This window comes from Abramis brama (assembly GCF_963993115.1).
Source record: "Abramis brama genome assembly, contig: SCAFFOLD_174, whole genome shotgun sequence".
Taxonomy (NCBI): Eukaryota; Metazoa; Chordata; class Actinopteri; order Cypriniformes; family Leuciscidae; genus Abramis; species Abramis brama.
The window spans coordinates 2-13,815 of record NW_028156029.1 but is presented as its reverse complement, the minus strand read 5'-3'; the positions used below and the strand labels follow the sequence as shown (position 1 = coordinate 13,815).

Genomic DNA, 13,814 nt, shown 5'->3' with positions numbered 1-13,814 from the left:
ATATAATAAAGGGTCCTTTTATTTCATTAACATTAAAATATGTGCAATTCGTTTTTAAAAATATATATAGCCTACTTAAGACGGTTTCATAAATAATGAAATAATTTAGTATGAGATGGGATGATGAAATGTATTAACAGTTTATTTGACTATAAGTAAATAATCAGTAAAATCTTACAGAAAAATCACTCAACAGAAAAAGCCACAAGTGATCACTAATATCACCTTTTTTCTTTCTTTTTTTAAGTGCCTTAACGTTACTTAGCTTGGATATGTCTTTTCAACATGGGAACTTTTATAGTATAGGTCGAGTTTCTGAGGAAATATTTAATGGTTGCACTTAAACAACCCGCTGCTGCATAAAATAGAACGAGTCGAAGTGATGTATGGGTAAATAATGTTGATGTTTTATAGTACATAGAGTAAGACTAAATCATTTAAATGATTCCAAAAAAATACATGCTAGAGGTGTTAAGACTGTTATAGAAATCAGTGGTCTTGAGCTACTATTAACGCTTTTGTCATATGATCTTCATATTTCTCTACTGTCACGGATAGCTGAATTTAAAACAACGCAATGGATGTGGCACACGTTCTTCGGGAGATGAAAATTGGAGACACAGCGGGTTCCTGCTCTGTTCTTGCTGCTTTGAGCCACATTCGTGAGCATTTCGAGGTGGAAGAAGCACATGAGAACCGCGCGGGCATCTTGGAAGACACAGCAGAACTGCTCGCAAACGCTCGTCTTTCCTGGCTCTTTCCTGAAGGGAACACTGATTTACGAGGCCAGTATTTGGGCTTAGTGAACTCATTTACCCGTTACGCTGCCCTTCCAGTATGTGACACAGACAGCGGTACTTTACCTGCTAAGAATTACGAGGACATACCGGCCAAAGCTCAGGCTGTTAGTACAGTGCTTCTTGTGTTGTCTCTGCAGATTCAGAAAGCACTGAAGGATCAAAACAGTCCAGCTATCAGGTCTCTAGTTCGCACACTAGCCCCCACCTACTGTATATTCTCCATTACACACTTGCAGGAGCAGCCTTGGACCAGTGCATCCTCCAGAAAAAGAGCTCTGGAACTCTTAACATCAGTAGTGGAACTGACAGGCTGCAGGACAGTGCAAGAGCTGCTGTCTGGAAAACTTGATGAGGACCAGAAAGGAGTTCTGGGGCCAGTTCTTGACACACTGCAGCCAGAATTAACCAAGTGAGTTTCATCACTTGCATCAGTACAAAAGCTCTGTGAAAATTTGTTCCTACTACGCAGTACATTTAAGATCTCATATACGACAAGTCCTTAATATACTGTATAGTTTTGTGTATACAATTTTTAAGAACTTGTTTTGGTAACACATTTTACATTGTCCTTGTTACATATGTTACATGTACTTACCATTGTAATAACAGTAAATTATGCATAATTACATGCAACTAACCCTCAACCAAATCCTAATCCTACCCTAACCCTATAGTAAGATCATGTAGGCTAATAATATTAATGCTTAATAATATTACTCAGTACTTATAATTACACTGTAACAATGGCACCTTAAAATAAAGTGTAACCTTTGTCTTTTTTAGCATCAACTGTGCAGTATCAAGGAATTTTAAGAATTGTTTTCCAAGCCTAAAATTGTCTAAATTAATTAAATAGCAAAAACATGGTAAAATATAAATGTTTTTTTTTCTTACGTTTTCTTAACTCAAAAATATTTTATTAATAATATTAAATTAATGTTTTGGTAGCACTTTATTTTAGTCCTGTTCCCCATGTATACATAATATGTATTCATTATAGCAATTACAATAACTGGGTTATAAATTGTTACTAATCCTGAACCTACCCCTAAACCTAACCTTAACCCATGTAACTTATAAGGTAACTTATATTACTAGTACTTTCTTGGGTAAGTACACTGTAAGTACACATACTGTAAAATAAAGTGTAACTAATATATAATTTTTATTATCTCAAAAATATTCCATCAGCTAGATAGTGGTCTTGTTGTTTTATTGGTCTTAGAACAACCAATTATTTTAGATAAATTAGTCAAAAAGATTTATTAGAGAATTGGTCTGAATCAAAACAACTTTTTATAATCCATATCCAGTAATCACAAATGACAGAAAACATTGTGGAACAATCATAGGAATTCATTGGTCAAAAAGTCAAGTCACCTTTATTTATAGTGTTTTACAGGTTGTTTCAAAGCAGCTTTACAAAAATAAACAGGAAAATAACAATCAATGATTAAAAATAAAATTCTGCTGTAAAGCAGCTCTAAAAAGATAAGTGTCATTATTCAACTCAAGTCAGTTCAGTGTTGATTCAGTTCAGTTCAATAATTGTGTAAATTCATGAAATGAGTTCAATTCAACTATAAGTAGCTCCACAGAAGACAAAAGTGTTGTTATTCAGCTCGATTCAGACCAATGTCGGACCAAAACAAAGTCGATTCAGCTTTTAGGCAGCTCTGCAGGAGACAATAGTGTCATGATCCAGCTCAATTCAGTGTGTCAGTAATCTCAGTACAGTCAAGTCAGTAATATTACTGAATATTAAGTGTCTTTTAAACTCCAACTAAGAAAGCCTGAGGCAACTGGCAAGGAACCCAAACTCCACCAGGCCACAGAAATTGAGAAAAAAACCTTGTATGCTAGCATGTTAAAATGTATAATTTAATTGCATAGCACATATTTAGAGCTGCTTCAGCACGGCTCAGTGCTGAGGATTGGGTCAGTGGTTCAAATGTTTAGACAGCAGTGAAATATCACAATACTCTATTCCAATTTTGATACTACAGCAAAAACTACTAGCCTAATTATTGTAAATTGAAAAAAAAAATTAAGACAAGTAAGCAGTCAGTAATATAATAAGAACAAATAATCAAATTACAAATAGCACAAATAAATACAATAGAACAAAGTTGTTGTTTTTTTCAGGTAGATCTAACAGTAGTTTTCAGGTACATCATTTGAATAAAGTAATCAAATGTGAAATAACACTGCATATTCATCACTGTATAAATTAAATCTAGATGAATCTTTATAAAGTTATAATAGTAAATCAGTTGTGATAACTTTGTCTTTTGCAGTTTGATTAACAGTAAAAAGCAGCTGTCACAGCAGCAGGTTTATTAGGCTGATGTCCCTTTAAGACTGAAATGCACAGATCCAATATAGACTTACCTACTTTACGCATTTTCTTTGTTTACGTTCATTAGGATATAACCGACTATGTTTACCAGGATACTCGCCAAAACGGACGTTTTACATAATTTTGTGTGAATTTGTGAAAGAGAGTGAAAGAGAGTTTAATTCAGTATTTATACCGGTACGCTGTCTGAGGTAGCTTTCAGGGCGTGCACTTCGGATGTTTGCGTTCATAAAACTACTTCACTTGCAAACGTCCTGTATTAATGTGAGGAACCACTGGCTATAAATAAATCTCGTAACAGTTTATGTTTTACTTACATTTACAATTTAGTTTTAATCCAAATGATGCATGCATGCTGAGTGAACGATCAGAAATCAAGAGCATGCAACAGAAGTATTCCACTGTGCGTTTTTTGTCTTATCAGCTCACGCACCACAGCTATATAGGTGGCGTTACTAAATTTTGTTTAATATTTCACTAATAGATACATTTACTTCACAGACAGTCTTCTCTTTTATCCCCATTATACTCCCTGTTTCTTTGTCTGGACACAAACACTGTGCACACGCTGTGTGGTATCGGCTGTTAAAGGTGCTATAAGCGATCTCGGTTGGCGTAACCTCTTGTTGATGTTTGAATTATTATCAAACAAAACGGAGGCTAGCTAGACCCTCCCTCCTCCTCATCCGCGCACTAACCCCCGAACCCCACCCCCACATCATTCTTGTCGGTTATTGGCTGGAACAGTTTGTTATGTTTCATGCTGCGGGTCGCTCTGTTTGTTGCTCAGTTTGTTTTTGCTGCATTTTGTGGAGCCTGGGCTGTCTGCAGAGACCGTGTTTTTTTACAGTGTGTTCAGGGGACAGGCAGCTAGCGGATAGTGAGGAGATGTTTGCGGTATGTGAAAAAAAATGTGTTGGCCTAAAAAACGGGTGAGATCGCTTATAGCACCTTTAATATCGGAACATTTTTATGAGAACGAGCGCAGTATCGGGCCCTATACTGATACTGGTATCGGATCATCCCTAATTTTGTCTGTAGTAAACATTCAGATATAGAAAAGAGTGTTCATTTTCAGTCATGTTCATTTTCTTATCATTGTGTAAATGACCAAGTTACAATTAAAAAAGCTTGACCGGAGCATATTTCTGAAAGTCTGCTATTCTTTTTTAAATTACAACACAGAAATTACCCAAGAGCACATAATAATAATAATATGGTATTAAATGCACTCAAGCATGTCCTTTATTCTGTTCAGGGAGAGCTGGAAGCGTAACCAGGCAGTGAAGCATGTATTTTCCTGGATGCTGGTTCAGGTTGGACGACCCTGTTTAACAGAGTATTTGGAGAAGGTGTTTCCGCCCTCTTTGCTTATATCTGATGATTATCGCACAGAAAACAAAGTATTGGGTGTGCACTGCCTGCATCACATTGTTCTCAATGTGGTAAGTCATTTTTGTAAATATTTTGTCACCACAACTGTCTTTTTATGCAAAAAATGTTCCAGAATGTAAATCTGCCTACAGAGCAGCATTATAAGGCATTATAAAATGCAACATTAATGATTTCTAGAATTACCTTCTCCATTCACATTCAAGTAAGCTCCATGAAATAAGCTGATGGCAGAGGAGTAATGTTAAATATGCTTGTAATTCAATAAATAGTGAACATTCTACAGCTGTTCATGTACCCTTAAAGGGATACTCTACCGTTTTTTTCATATTAAACTATGTTATTCCCTTATCTAAGACGAGTTGATACATACCTCTCTCATCTCAGTGCGTGCACTTAATCACTCTAGCGCGCGGTGACACTTTGATAGTACTTAGCTTAGCCCAGTATATTCAGTGGTATCTAGCAGCAATGAATTTAGAAGTGACCAAACACATCAACGTTTTCCCTATTTAAAAACAGTTACACGAGTAGTTATACGACCAAGTATGGTGACACAAAATAAAACGTGGCGCTTTTCTAAGCGGGTTAAAAAGGATAACTATAATATATGGCGTAATAGCACTTTGGGGAGTACTTCGACTGGGGCAGTAAAAAGTCACGCCTGATCCTCTTTCCACTATTGACAGAAGTGAGAGGAAGAGGATCAGGTGTGACTTTTTACTGCGCCAGTTGAAGTACTTCCAAAAGTGCTATTACGCCATACATTATAGTTATCCTTTTTAACCCGCTTAGAAAAGCGCCACGTTTTATTTTGTGTCACCATATTTGGTCGTATAACTACTCGTGTAACTGTTTTTAAATAGGGAAAACGTTGATGTGTTTGGTCACTTCTAAATTTATTGCTGCTAGATACCATTGAATATACTGGGGTAAGCTAAGTGGTTTCAAAGTGTCACCGCGCGCTAGAGCGATTAAGTGCACGCACTGAGATGAGAGAGGTATGTATCAACTCGTCTTAGATAAGGGAATAACATAGTTTAATATGAAAAAACGGTAGAGTATCCCTTTAAAGATTGTTGTGTCTCTGAATTTTAGTCATTTTAGGGTCAAATCAACCATATTTCTGAAACTTCCCCGAAGTTTCAAATTTTTGATTTTGTTAATATTTTTTTTCTGAAGAAAGACAAATATAAGTAGTGATTAAAGCCAAAATATTAAATGCAAAATGACAATTTTCACCTGAGATTTGGAGCAAAATTACAGAGGGGTAAAAATGACTTCAGAAAGATGGCAGCATCATTATTTTATTTTTACACAGAGATTGGTAGGTCTATTAGGTATGTCTGTTTACTTTAGATTCTACAATCTTTTTACAATCTTTGTTGCATTATATGCCAACAGTTCAAAAATGGGAAAAAGCACTTCTTGTATTTTTTGCCCGAAGTTTGCATGTCTGTAACCCCAGAAGTATTAAAGATATCTTAATTACCGTTTAGATGCTGGTTTTTAACAAACATTTCTTTTCGGTATCTTCACTTAAAACCCAGAGATATGCAGTTCTTAGTGCGGTTCCATGAGTCAATTGGTAAATTTGACACATTTCTAGTGGTTGAAAAGCAAATTTGGGTCACTTTGTTTGCATACAGCTGATACTTTTTTCTTTTAAAGAGGAATATCTGAAGAACAAATAATGTGTATAGTTTTTTTCTATCAACACAGTTGCATAGAATATACCTGTAACCTGTCTGAGTGCCATGAACTCTTTTTCCAAAGTTTGCGTGCCTGTGTAACCATTTTCAATGGTCGAAAATCAAATATGGTTCACTTTTATATGCAGCTGATACTTATTCCATTTAAAGGGGAATGTCTGAAGAATAAATAGTTGAAACTAGAAATGATCTTGTTTCCCTCTATGAAAACAATTGCATAAAACATACCCATCTGAGTGCAAAAAATACACAGAAATGGTCAAGTTGAGGCACATTAACTTGCCTTCAAAAGTGTATTTATACGAATCTATATTTGAATCAGTTTCAGGGATAATTGGAAGTAGGGTTTTTTTCTTCATTTTAACAGCTTCTGAAGCTACCAAGAGTTCAAATATGCAGTATCGTAACTACATGTTACCGCATTGACATCCCAATATCTCTGGGGTTGAACCATATAGGGCCTTAAAAATTAAAGTTTAAAAAAAAAATGGTTTAAGAATTAGAATCTTGAAGGATATTAAGAGATCTTTAATACTTTTTGAGTTACAGCCATGCAAACTTTGGGTAAAGAGAATTCATGGCACTCAGACAGGTATATTCTATGCAATTGTGTTAATAGATTTTTTTTTTTTAATTGCATTTTTAGTTTCATTATTATTTACCAATGAAAATGTGTACAATTTAACAATTACTCATGGAGCCGCATTAAGATATCCATATCACTGGGGTTGAAGCATATAGGGCCTTCAAAATGAATACAACAAAAGAAAAGTTTGATAAAAACAATAATCTAAAAGCATATTAAGATATCTTTAATACTTCCTGAGTTACAGGCAAGCAAACTTGGGGCAAAAAACTTGAGTGCTTTTTCCCTTTTTGAACATTGGTATTTAATGCAACAAAGATTTCTAAAGTTGACAGATTGTTCTAATAGACCTACCAATCGCTGTGTAAAAATAAAATAATGATGCTGCCATCTTTCTAGTGTCATTTTTACCCCACTGTAATTTGGCTCCAAATCTCAAGTAAAAATTGTCATTCTGACCCCCCTCCACAAAATAGTGGATTAATACATTTAAGAAAACATTTAGGCTTTCTTCTTTATTTATACATTTCTTTCAACAGATCTTTTTTTATTAAAATGTAATTTTTAGCTGGGAACCACTTGTTGAGTTGACACGGAATGACCCTTTAATAATGTGCTCCTGACATTCATAAGAGAGACATCAAACCCTGGAGAACATTATAAGTCATTGTATTTTTTTAATTGACACAAGTATTTGATGTGTGTTTATTTGACTTTCTCCTTCCTTAGCCTGGTGCTGATCTGAGGCAGTTCAACAGAGCTCAGGTGCTCTATCATGCTGTATTCAATCACTTACACACATCTGAGGCCACGCTTATACAGGTGATGCTTTCACATGTGCGTACTTGAATGCAGATGTGTGGTTTTCATTTTTAGATTAGGTTATGTATCTCATCTTTTTTTGTATTTTCTTCAGGTTGTGTTGCCCTGCCTTATAGATTTGCTGTCAGTCCTTGAGAAACCTCCAGCCCTTGCAGGTACACGGCGTAAACAAAATCGATTTGACAATATGCTCCGGCACGTCTTGACATACATGGAAATGGAGCACAAGATTGACCTTCGTCGTGTATATGCCAGAAATCTTGTCTTACTTATTGAGAGGTGAGGATTAAGTTGTTAAGGTAGCCATCTTGATATTAGTTATTTCAGTAATAGGCCAATAAATATGCAACACTTGTTAATAGTTGTTGTCAAACATACGCCTTAGAAAAATACTTTCTATTTTGGCTGATGTCATACAGGTTGCTATTGGGTTAGTTCACCCAAATATGAAAATTCTATCATCATTTACTCACCCTCATGTTGTTCCAAACCCATAAAATAATTTTGTTAATAAACAGTATTTTTAATATTTTCTAATCATTCTTGTCCATCCATTGAAAGTTCCCTTTTTTTGTGAGTGACGACAAAAATGTGGGTGAAAATTGCAGTATAATAATTAATAATAATTTTTCATGCACATTTAGAGTATTCTTAGCTAGATTTAGCGTAATCATGATAATATTGCTAATCTTTAGATACTTTTATGTTCCAAGTTGTCTGTCATTTATTATTTCATGCTGTTATCTTAAAGGATGGGTATAGTAATTATTCGTCACATGAAAAGGCTGGAGAGGGTGATTGTTGGATATTTGGAAGTCTCGGATGCTCCAGAGGAGAAATGCAGACTGAATATCCTGGAGGCTCTGCAAAAGACTCTACAGATTGCTTGGCCATGGTGACCATCCAAAGCACTATACATCACCAATGTTTCAGTGCGACTACATGAAATTTACTTTTTAATTCAGTTCTGAGATTATTCCACTCTCTTCTTGTATGCTTATTACAGCTTATTATGTATTTTTGCTTAATACTCTAAACACAATGTTTTTTTATTTTATATGTATCTCTCTAGTATGGAGAAGAGGATGGGTTTGCTAACTCAGAGTCTTCTGAGGTTTCTGGTTGACATCTCATCAGACTCATTACCCACTCAGCTGAAAGAGCACCTCATGACTGAAGCATCCCAATGTTTACTGCTGCTCAACCACTGCTCAAAAGGAAAACTACAGGTGAGAATATCGATTCTTAATTTTGTGAAATCTTGTGATTACAAAAGAATCAACTTCAACCAGAGAAGTAAAAACTGTCATCCTGTACTTGTTTCATCATTCAGATAAAAGTTGATGAAAATTAAAAATTATAAACCGTTATATTAATATAAATGTATAAGCCTAATCTTATTTAAAAGGGACTAATTAGAACTTACTAAGCTTTTATGAGATCTTGCTCTTCTGATAGATATTGCATGCAGTTTCTACATATATTAAATCCACTTTCCCATTTTCTCCTTGCCTTATTTCACCCTCCTTTTTTTTAGACTCTTCTGAGAGAGGTAGACAGCAGTTGTGTCCCTGATGCTGTGTTGATGTGTATTCAGAAAGTCACTGCAGCACCACTGTGTCAATAAGCTGTAAGCTGGCAATAATACATGCCCCTTTTCCCATTTATGGAGGTGAAGTTAGCTGAGTTGAATCTGTAATAAAAAATACTGTAATACATTCTGTGTTTGGACTATCCAAGGGAACTGTTTATACATATTTGAGAGAGCGAGAGAGAAATAAAATGAAGCTAAAACAACCTGACTTGAGAGATGATTTTGTCAAGTCTTTTCTCAATTACCTTTTAAATAAACATTTTGAATAGACTGTTCTTCTTGTTGTACACAGCCAGTTCTCTTTTAAAGTGACCATACTAAATACAAGTGTTTGTCCTTTGTAAATGCATTTGTAAATACAAGGCATACTTTTGTTCTAAATGACTTCAGGTAACCTGTAAATAACATATTCATTCTAATGTGTCCAATATAGTTTTAAAAGTCCTGGAAAGTGCCTTCCATTAGCATCCCCATTCATTCTTCATTCCATTTAGCAGCATCTGCATGGTTAGTGCAGGTTACCTGAAAGTACATTTTTGTTCATTGTGCTTTGTTCTGGTATTGGGTGTTGCATGCCTTGCTGATCATGTCTTCTCAACTGCATAAATTAAATGTCAACCAACTTACCACTACAAATATATATATATATATAAACATATGTTACCGGCAAAGTGTGAAATCCCGGTATTGTATAGAATGCCTAGGCAATGTATAGAATTCCTGATGTTTTTTGCAAAAAATACATTACCTAATTCTATACATTACCTAGGCATTCTATAGAATGCCGGATTACACACTTTGCCGGTAACATATATATACAGTGGGAAAAATATGATTTGATCCCCTGCTGATTTTGTACGTTTGATAGGGGACAAATGAAGGGTCTATAATTTTTATGGTAGGTTTATTTTAATGGTTAGAGAAAGAATATCAACCATCCAGAATCCAAGAAAAAAATCCAGAAAAACACATTATATAAAGATTGTAAATTGATTAGCATTTGATCGAGTGAAATAAGTATTTGATCCCCTACCAACCAGCAAGAATTCTGCCTCCCACATGTTGTGTCCATGTGGAATAGATTAGCCCTGTCACTTTAAGAAAGTACTCCTAATGTCAGTGGACACCTGTCCACAGAATCTGTATCTTCCATTCCAACCTCTCCACCCACATGGGCAATACCAAAGAGCTGTCAAACGTCAGGGACCGGATTGTTGACCTGCACAAGGCTGGAATGGGCTACAAGACCATCAGCAAGAAGCTTGGTGAGAAGGAGACTTTTGTTGTTGTGATTATTCAGAAATGGAAGAAATACAAAATGAAAAATCATTCGCCCTCGGTCTGGAGCTCTATGCAAGATCTCGCCTCATGGGGTACGTATAATAATGAGAAAGGTGAGGGATCAGCCCAGAACTACACGGAAGGAGCTCATTAATGATCAGTTGGGACCACAGTCACCAAGCAAACCATTGGTAACGTACTACGCAGCAATGGATTGAAATCCTGCAGTTTCCCGCAAGGTCCCCCTGCTCAAGAAGGCACATGTAGAAACCCATCTGAAGTTAGCCAATGAACATCTAATGATTCAGAGAAGGCTTGGGAGGAAGTGCTGTGGTCAGATGACACCAAAATTGAGCTCTTTGGCATCGACTCAGTTCGCAGTGTTTGAAGGAAGAGAAATGCTGACTATGACCTCAAGAACACAAAAATCTGTGGAGGGAGCTAAAACTTTGAGTTGCCAAGCGACAGCCAAGAATCCTTAAGGATTTTTAGAGTATCTGTAAAGAGCAATGGACCAAAATCCCTCCTGAGATGTGTACAAACCTGGTGACCAACTACAATAAAAGTTTTACTTCAGTACTTGGTGGAGAAACCTTTGTTGGCAAGCACAAAGGCATCTTTTGCTTGGGGATCAAATACTTATTTCACTTAATAAAATGCAAATCAATTTATAACCTTTATACAATGTGTTTTTTCTGGATTTTCTGAACCCTTCATTTCTTTGTAAGTGGGCAAACTTACAAAATCAGTAGGGGATCAAATAATTATTTTACTCACTGTATATATATATATATATATATATATATATTGCACAGTGGATACTAGAGGTGCTCTAAGGAGGGAAGTTTCTTCTACTTTCTTTTTTCCACTTGATTTGTCACTGCTCCCTCTTAATGGAGATTTTTTTTAAACGGCCACTAAATCCTGCAATCTGCCATAATACTAACAGCACTACAGTTTTTAATAAAATCATAAGCATGGATCTTTTTTTGGAGCCCCAAATTATCTTGAGCATAAAAAAAATGTCTAACAATGGTACTTCAACATTGTGCAATGCTTAGAGAAGAACCAATGGTTTCTTTTAGATGATGTAAAGGATTTTGCTTTTATGTCATGGGTCTGAGTAACTTTTTGACTCCGGGATTTCACTCCAAATTTTTTCTTTGCAATAAATGTTTTAAAATTATGTGTACTTGTCTTACTAACAGCATTTTCACTGTAGGCAGTTTTGACTGTTTAAATGTTTTCTAGTGATCTGCAGTGTAATTGCTGGTGGGTGTATGAAATGTAAATGATGATACAAATAAAACATGCATTCAAAGTCAAACACAATACAATACTTAAATGTATAAATGTTATGTTTTTTGCCAATAGAACACCAGCTACAGTCAAACTAACAGGCACTAAAATATATAGCATGTATGTATGTATATGTATATGTATTCCAAATAAAGTTTATTATTGTATGAATATGGGTCAAAGTTGATACAAAAGTACACAACGGAACATCATTACAAAAAAACCTGATGCTTTGAAACAGCATAAGCACAGATGAAAGAAGTCAACAATCCCACCACAATAGAGATTTTGATTATTGTACATTGTTATTAAATGTAGGTGTAGTAAAAGATCATGTTCGATGATTTGGAAATGTTCCACAAGGAAGCAGAGTTACAACTGTTGGTGCACACATCAGTTTAGTCTCTATGTGGCCTTGCTTTTCTGAGCTGGTTCTGACTCTTGTTCATATTCTATCTCCACATATGCACGTTTTTTCCTGATTGGGCCTTTGAGTGGAGCTTTTCCTTTCGTTTTGGCCTTTTTCTTTTCCTCCAACTCTTCCTCACTGATTCCTCTTCATCATCATCTTCCTCATCCTCATCACTGCTTCCCTTCAGGTTGTTCATATCCTGTAAAACAAAATCAGGATTTAGATAATGTCACTCTCAGATATTAAATCATGTTTTTTTTAATGTAACATTTTACATCTAAATTACCTCAAAATCACTGAGATCACTCTCTTCAATCTCATCCTCAGCAATAAATTCTCTCGTCCCAGACACCTGAAAGACAGAAAAAAAACTGCTTTAATTTAAACATAATTAAAATTAAATATTAAAATATAAAAAGTAATTTTAAATTATAATAATATGATGCAGCCTTGGTGAGCATAGGAGACTTTTTTTTTTAAAGTCAAACACATGAATTTATTATTATTTTTTAAATCTCACCATCTCCAAACTTTTAAAAAGTGGTGTACACTGTCCTGTAATAGACATACAAGTAATAGAAACGCAGCTGACAGGAAATAAAGTTAATACCTCTTCGTCTTCCTCTTCCTCTGATTCTGATTCACTCTCCTCATCCTGTTTTTCCATAGCTTTATCAAAGGCGTGGATGGGGAAGTTGTATATGTCTCCATACTAAAATGAAAAAGGAAACTTTAAATGCAATCACTGATCTGGCACAAAAGCAGGAAAAGCATGTGCCAAAAATCCACGTACTGTTCCTTGTTTTAGACGGTCTAGCAGTTCTTTTTCAATAGCATTCTCCAGCTGAGCAGCAATAAGGGCTTTTTCCTATTGGAGAGACGGAAAAGTGAGTAAATAACACTCAAATTCAATTCCACATTTGATCCCAAGAGTTATTTTAAATCAGGGCCCCCCAGAAGGGAAGAGAACTCAGCTGTATAAACACTCAAACAAAATAAAAATACAGGATATAAAAATATTCAGGATTGCATGCATCATCAGTAAATCACTCACCTCCCTCCTCTTTTCTCGTCTCTCTACTTTTCTACTAAGTGGAACCAGTTTTCTCCTGGATACAAAAAAGGCACCATTTAAGAGATGATATACATGTCAGCCAGGCATTGAAATTACACAATTCTTCACCTTTTAATTTAATTTTTAAAAGAAATTAATACTGATTAATGTCATTATTTTTTTTATTTATATTCAAAGAATCTTTAAATGGTTTCCACAAAAATACTAAGCAGCAGCACAACCATTCTAAATATTGATAATTAAATGTTTCTTGAACACCAAATAAGTATATTATATTATTTCTGAAGGATCATGTGACACTGAAGACCGGAGTAAAGGCTGCTGAAAATTTAGCTTTGCCAAAACAGGAACATATAACATTCTAAATTACAATAAATATTTTAAATTGTAATAATATTTTACAATATTACTGTAATCTATTTTTCAATCATATAAGCCTTTTAAGAAGCGACCTTATTTCAGAAACATTAAAATTATTATTT

General features: G+C 35.1%; 1 protein-coding gene and 1 pseudogene across 3 annotated transcripts; one reads left to right on the top strand and one right to left on the bottom strand.

Annotated features, from left to right (window-relative positions):
* The first annotated feature begins 309 nt into the window (after positions 1 to 309).
* On the top strand, positions 310 to 9,473 carry tti2 (TELO2 interacting protein 2). Of its 2 annotated transcripts, XM_084138956.1 has the most exons (8): positions 324 to 390; positions 559 to 1,209; positions 4,418 to 4,604; positions 7,579 to 7,671; positions 7,766 to 7,950; positions 8,423 to 8,566; positions 8,744 to 8,900; positions 9,209 to 9,473. In XM_084138956.1, the coding sequence occupies exons 2-8, from the start codon at positions 578 to 580 to the stop codon at positions 9,296 to 9,298; spliced, it is 1,488 nt and encodes a 495-aa protein (XP_083995082.1). In that variant the 5' UTR covers positions 324 to 390; positions 559 to 577; the 3' UTR covers positions 9,299 to 9,473. The 2 variants fall into 2 exon arrangements, with proteins under 2 accessions (XP_083995081.1, XP_083995082.1); XM_084138955.1 differs by having other exon boundaries at positions 310 to 1,209.
* A 2,640-nt stretch (positions 9,474 to 12,113) lies between these two features.
* LOC311077146 (protein MAK16 homolog) lies at positions 12,114 to 13,366 on the bottom strand (annotated as a pseudogene). The gene is made up of 5 exons (XR_014609572.1): positions 13,312 to 13,366; positions 13,051 to 13,125; positions 12,868 to 12,969; positions 12,544 to 12,609; positions 12,114 to 12,456 (listed from the first exon to the last, which is right to left on the bottom strand). The product of XR_014609572.1 is annotated as a protein MAK16 homolog (transcript).
* Positions 13,367 to 13,814: the final 448 nt, after the last annotated feature.

Coding starts and splice junctions, on each gene's coding strand:
- tti2 (XM_084138955.1), top strand. CDS start 578: ATGGATGTGGCACACGTTCTTCGGGAGATGAAAATTGGAGACACAGCG. Junction 4,605..7,578: donor ATCACATTGTTCTCAATGTG/GTAAGTCATTTT, acceptor CTCCTTCCTTAG/CCTGGTGCTGATCTGAGGCA. Junction 8,567..8,743: donor CTACAGATTGCTTGGCCATG/GTGACCATCCAA, acceptor GTATCTCTCTAG/TATGGAGAAGAGGATGGGTT.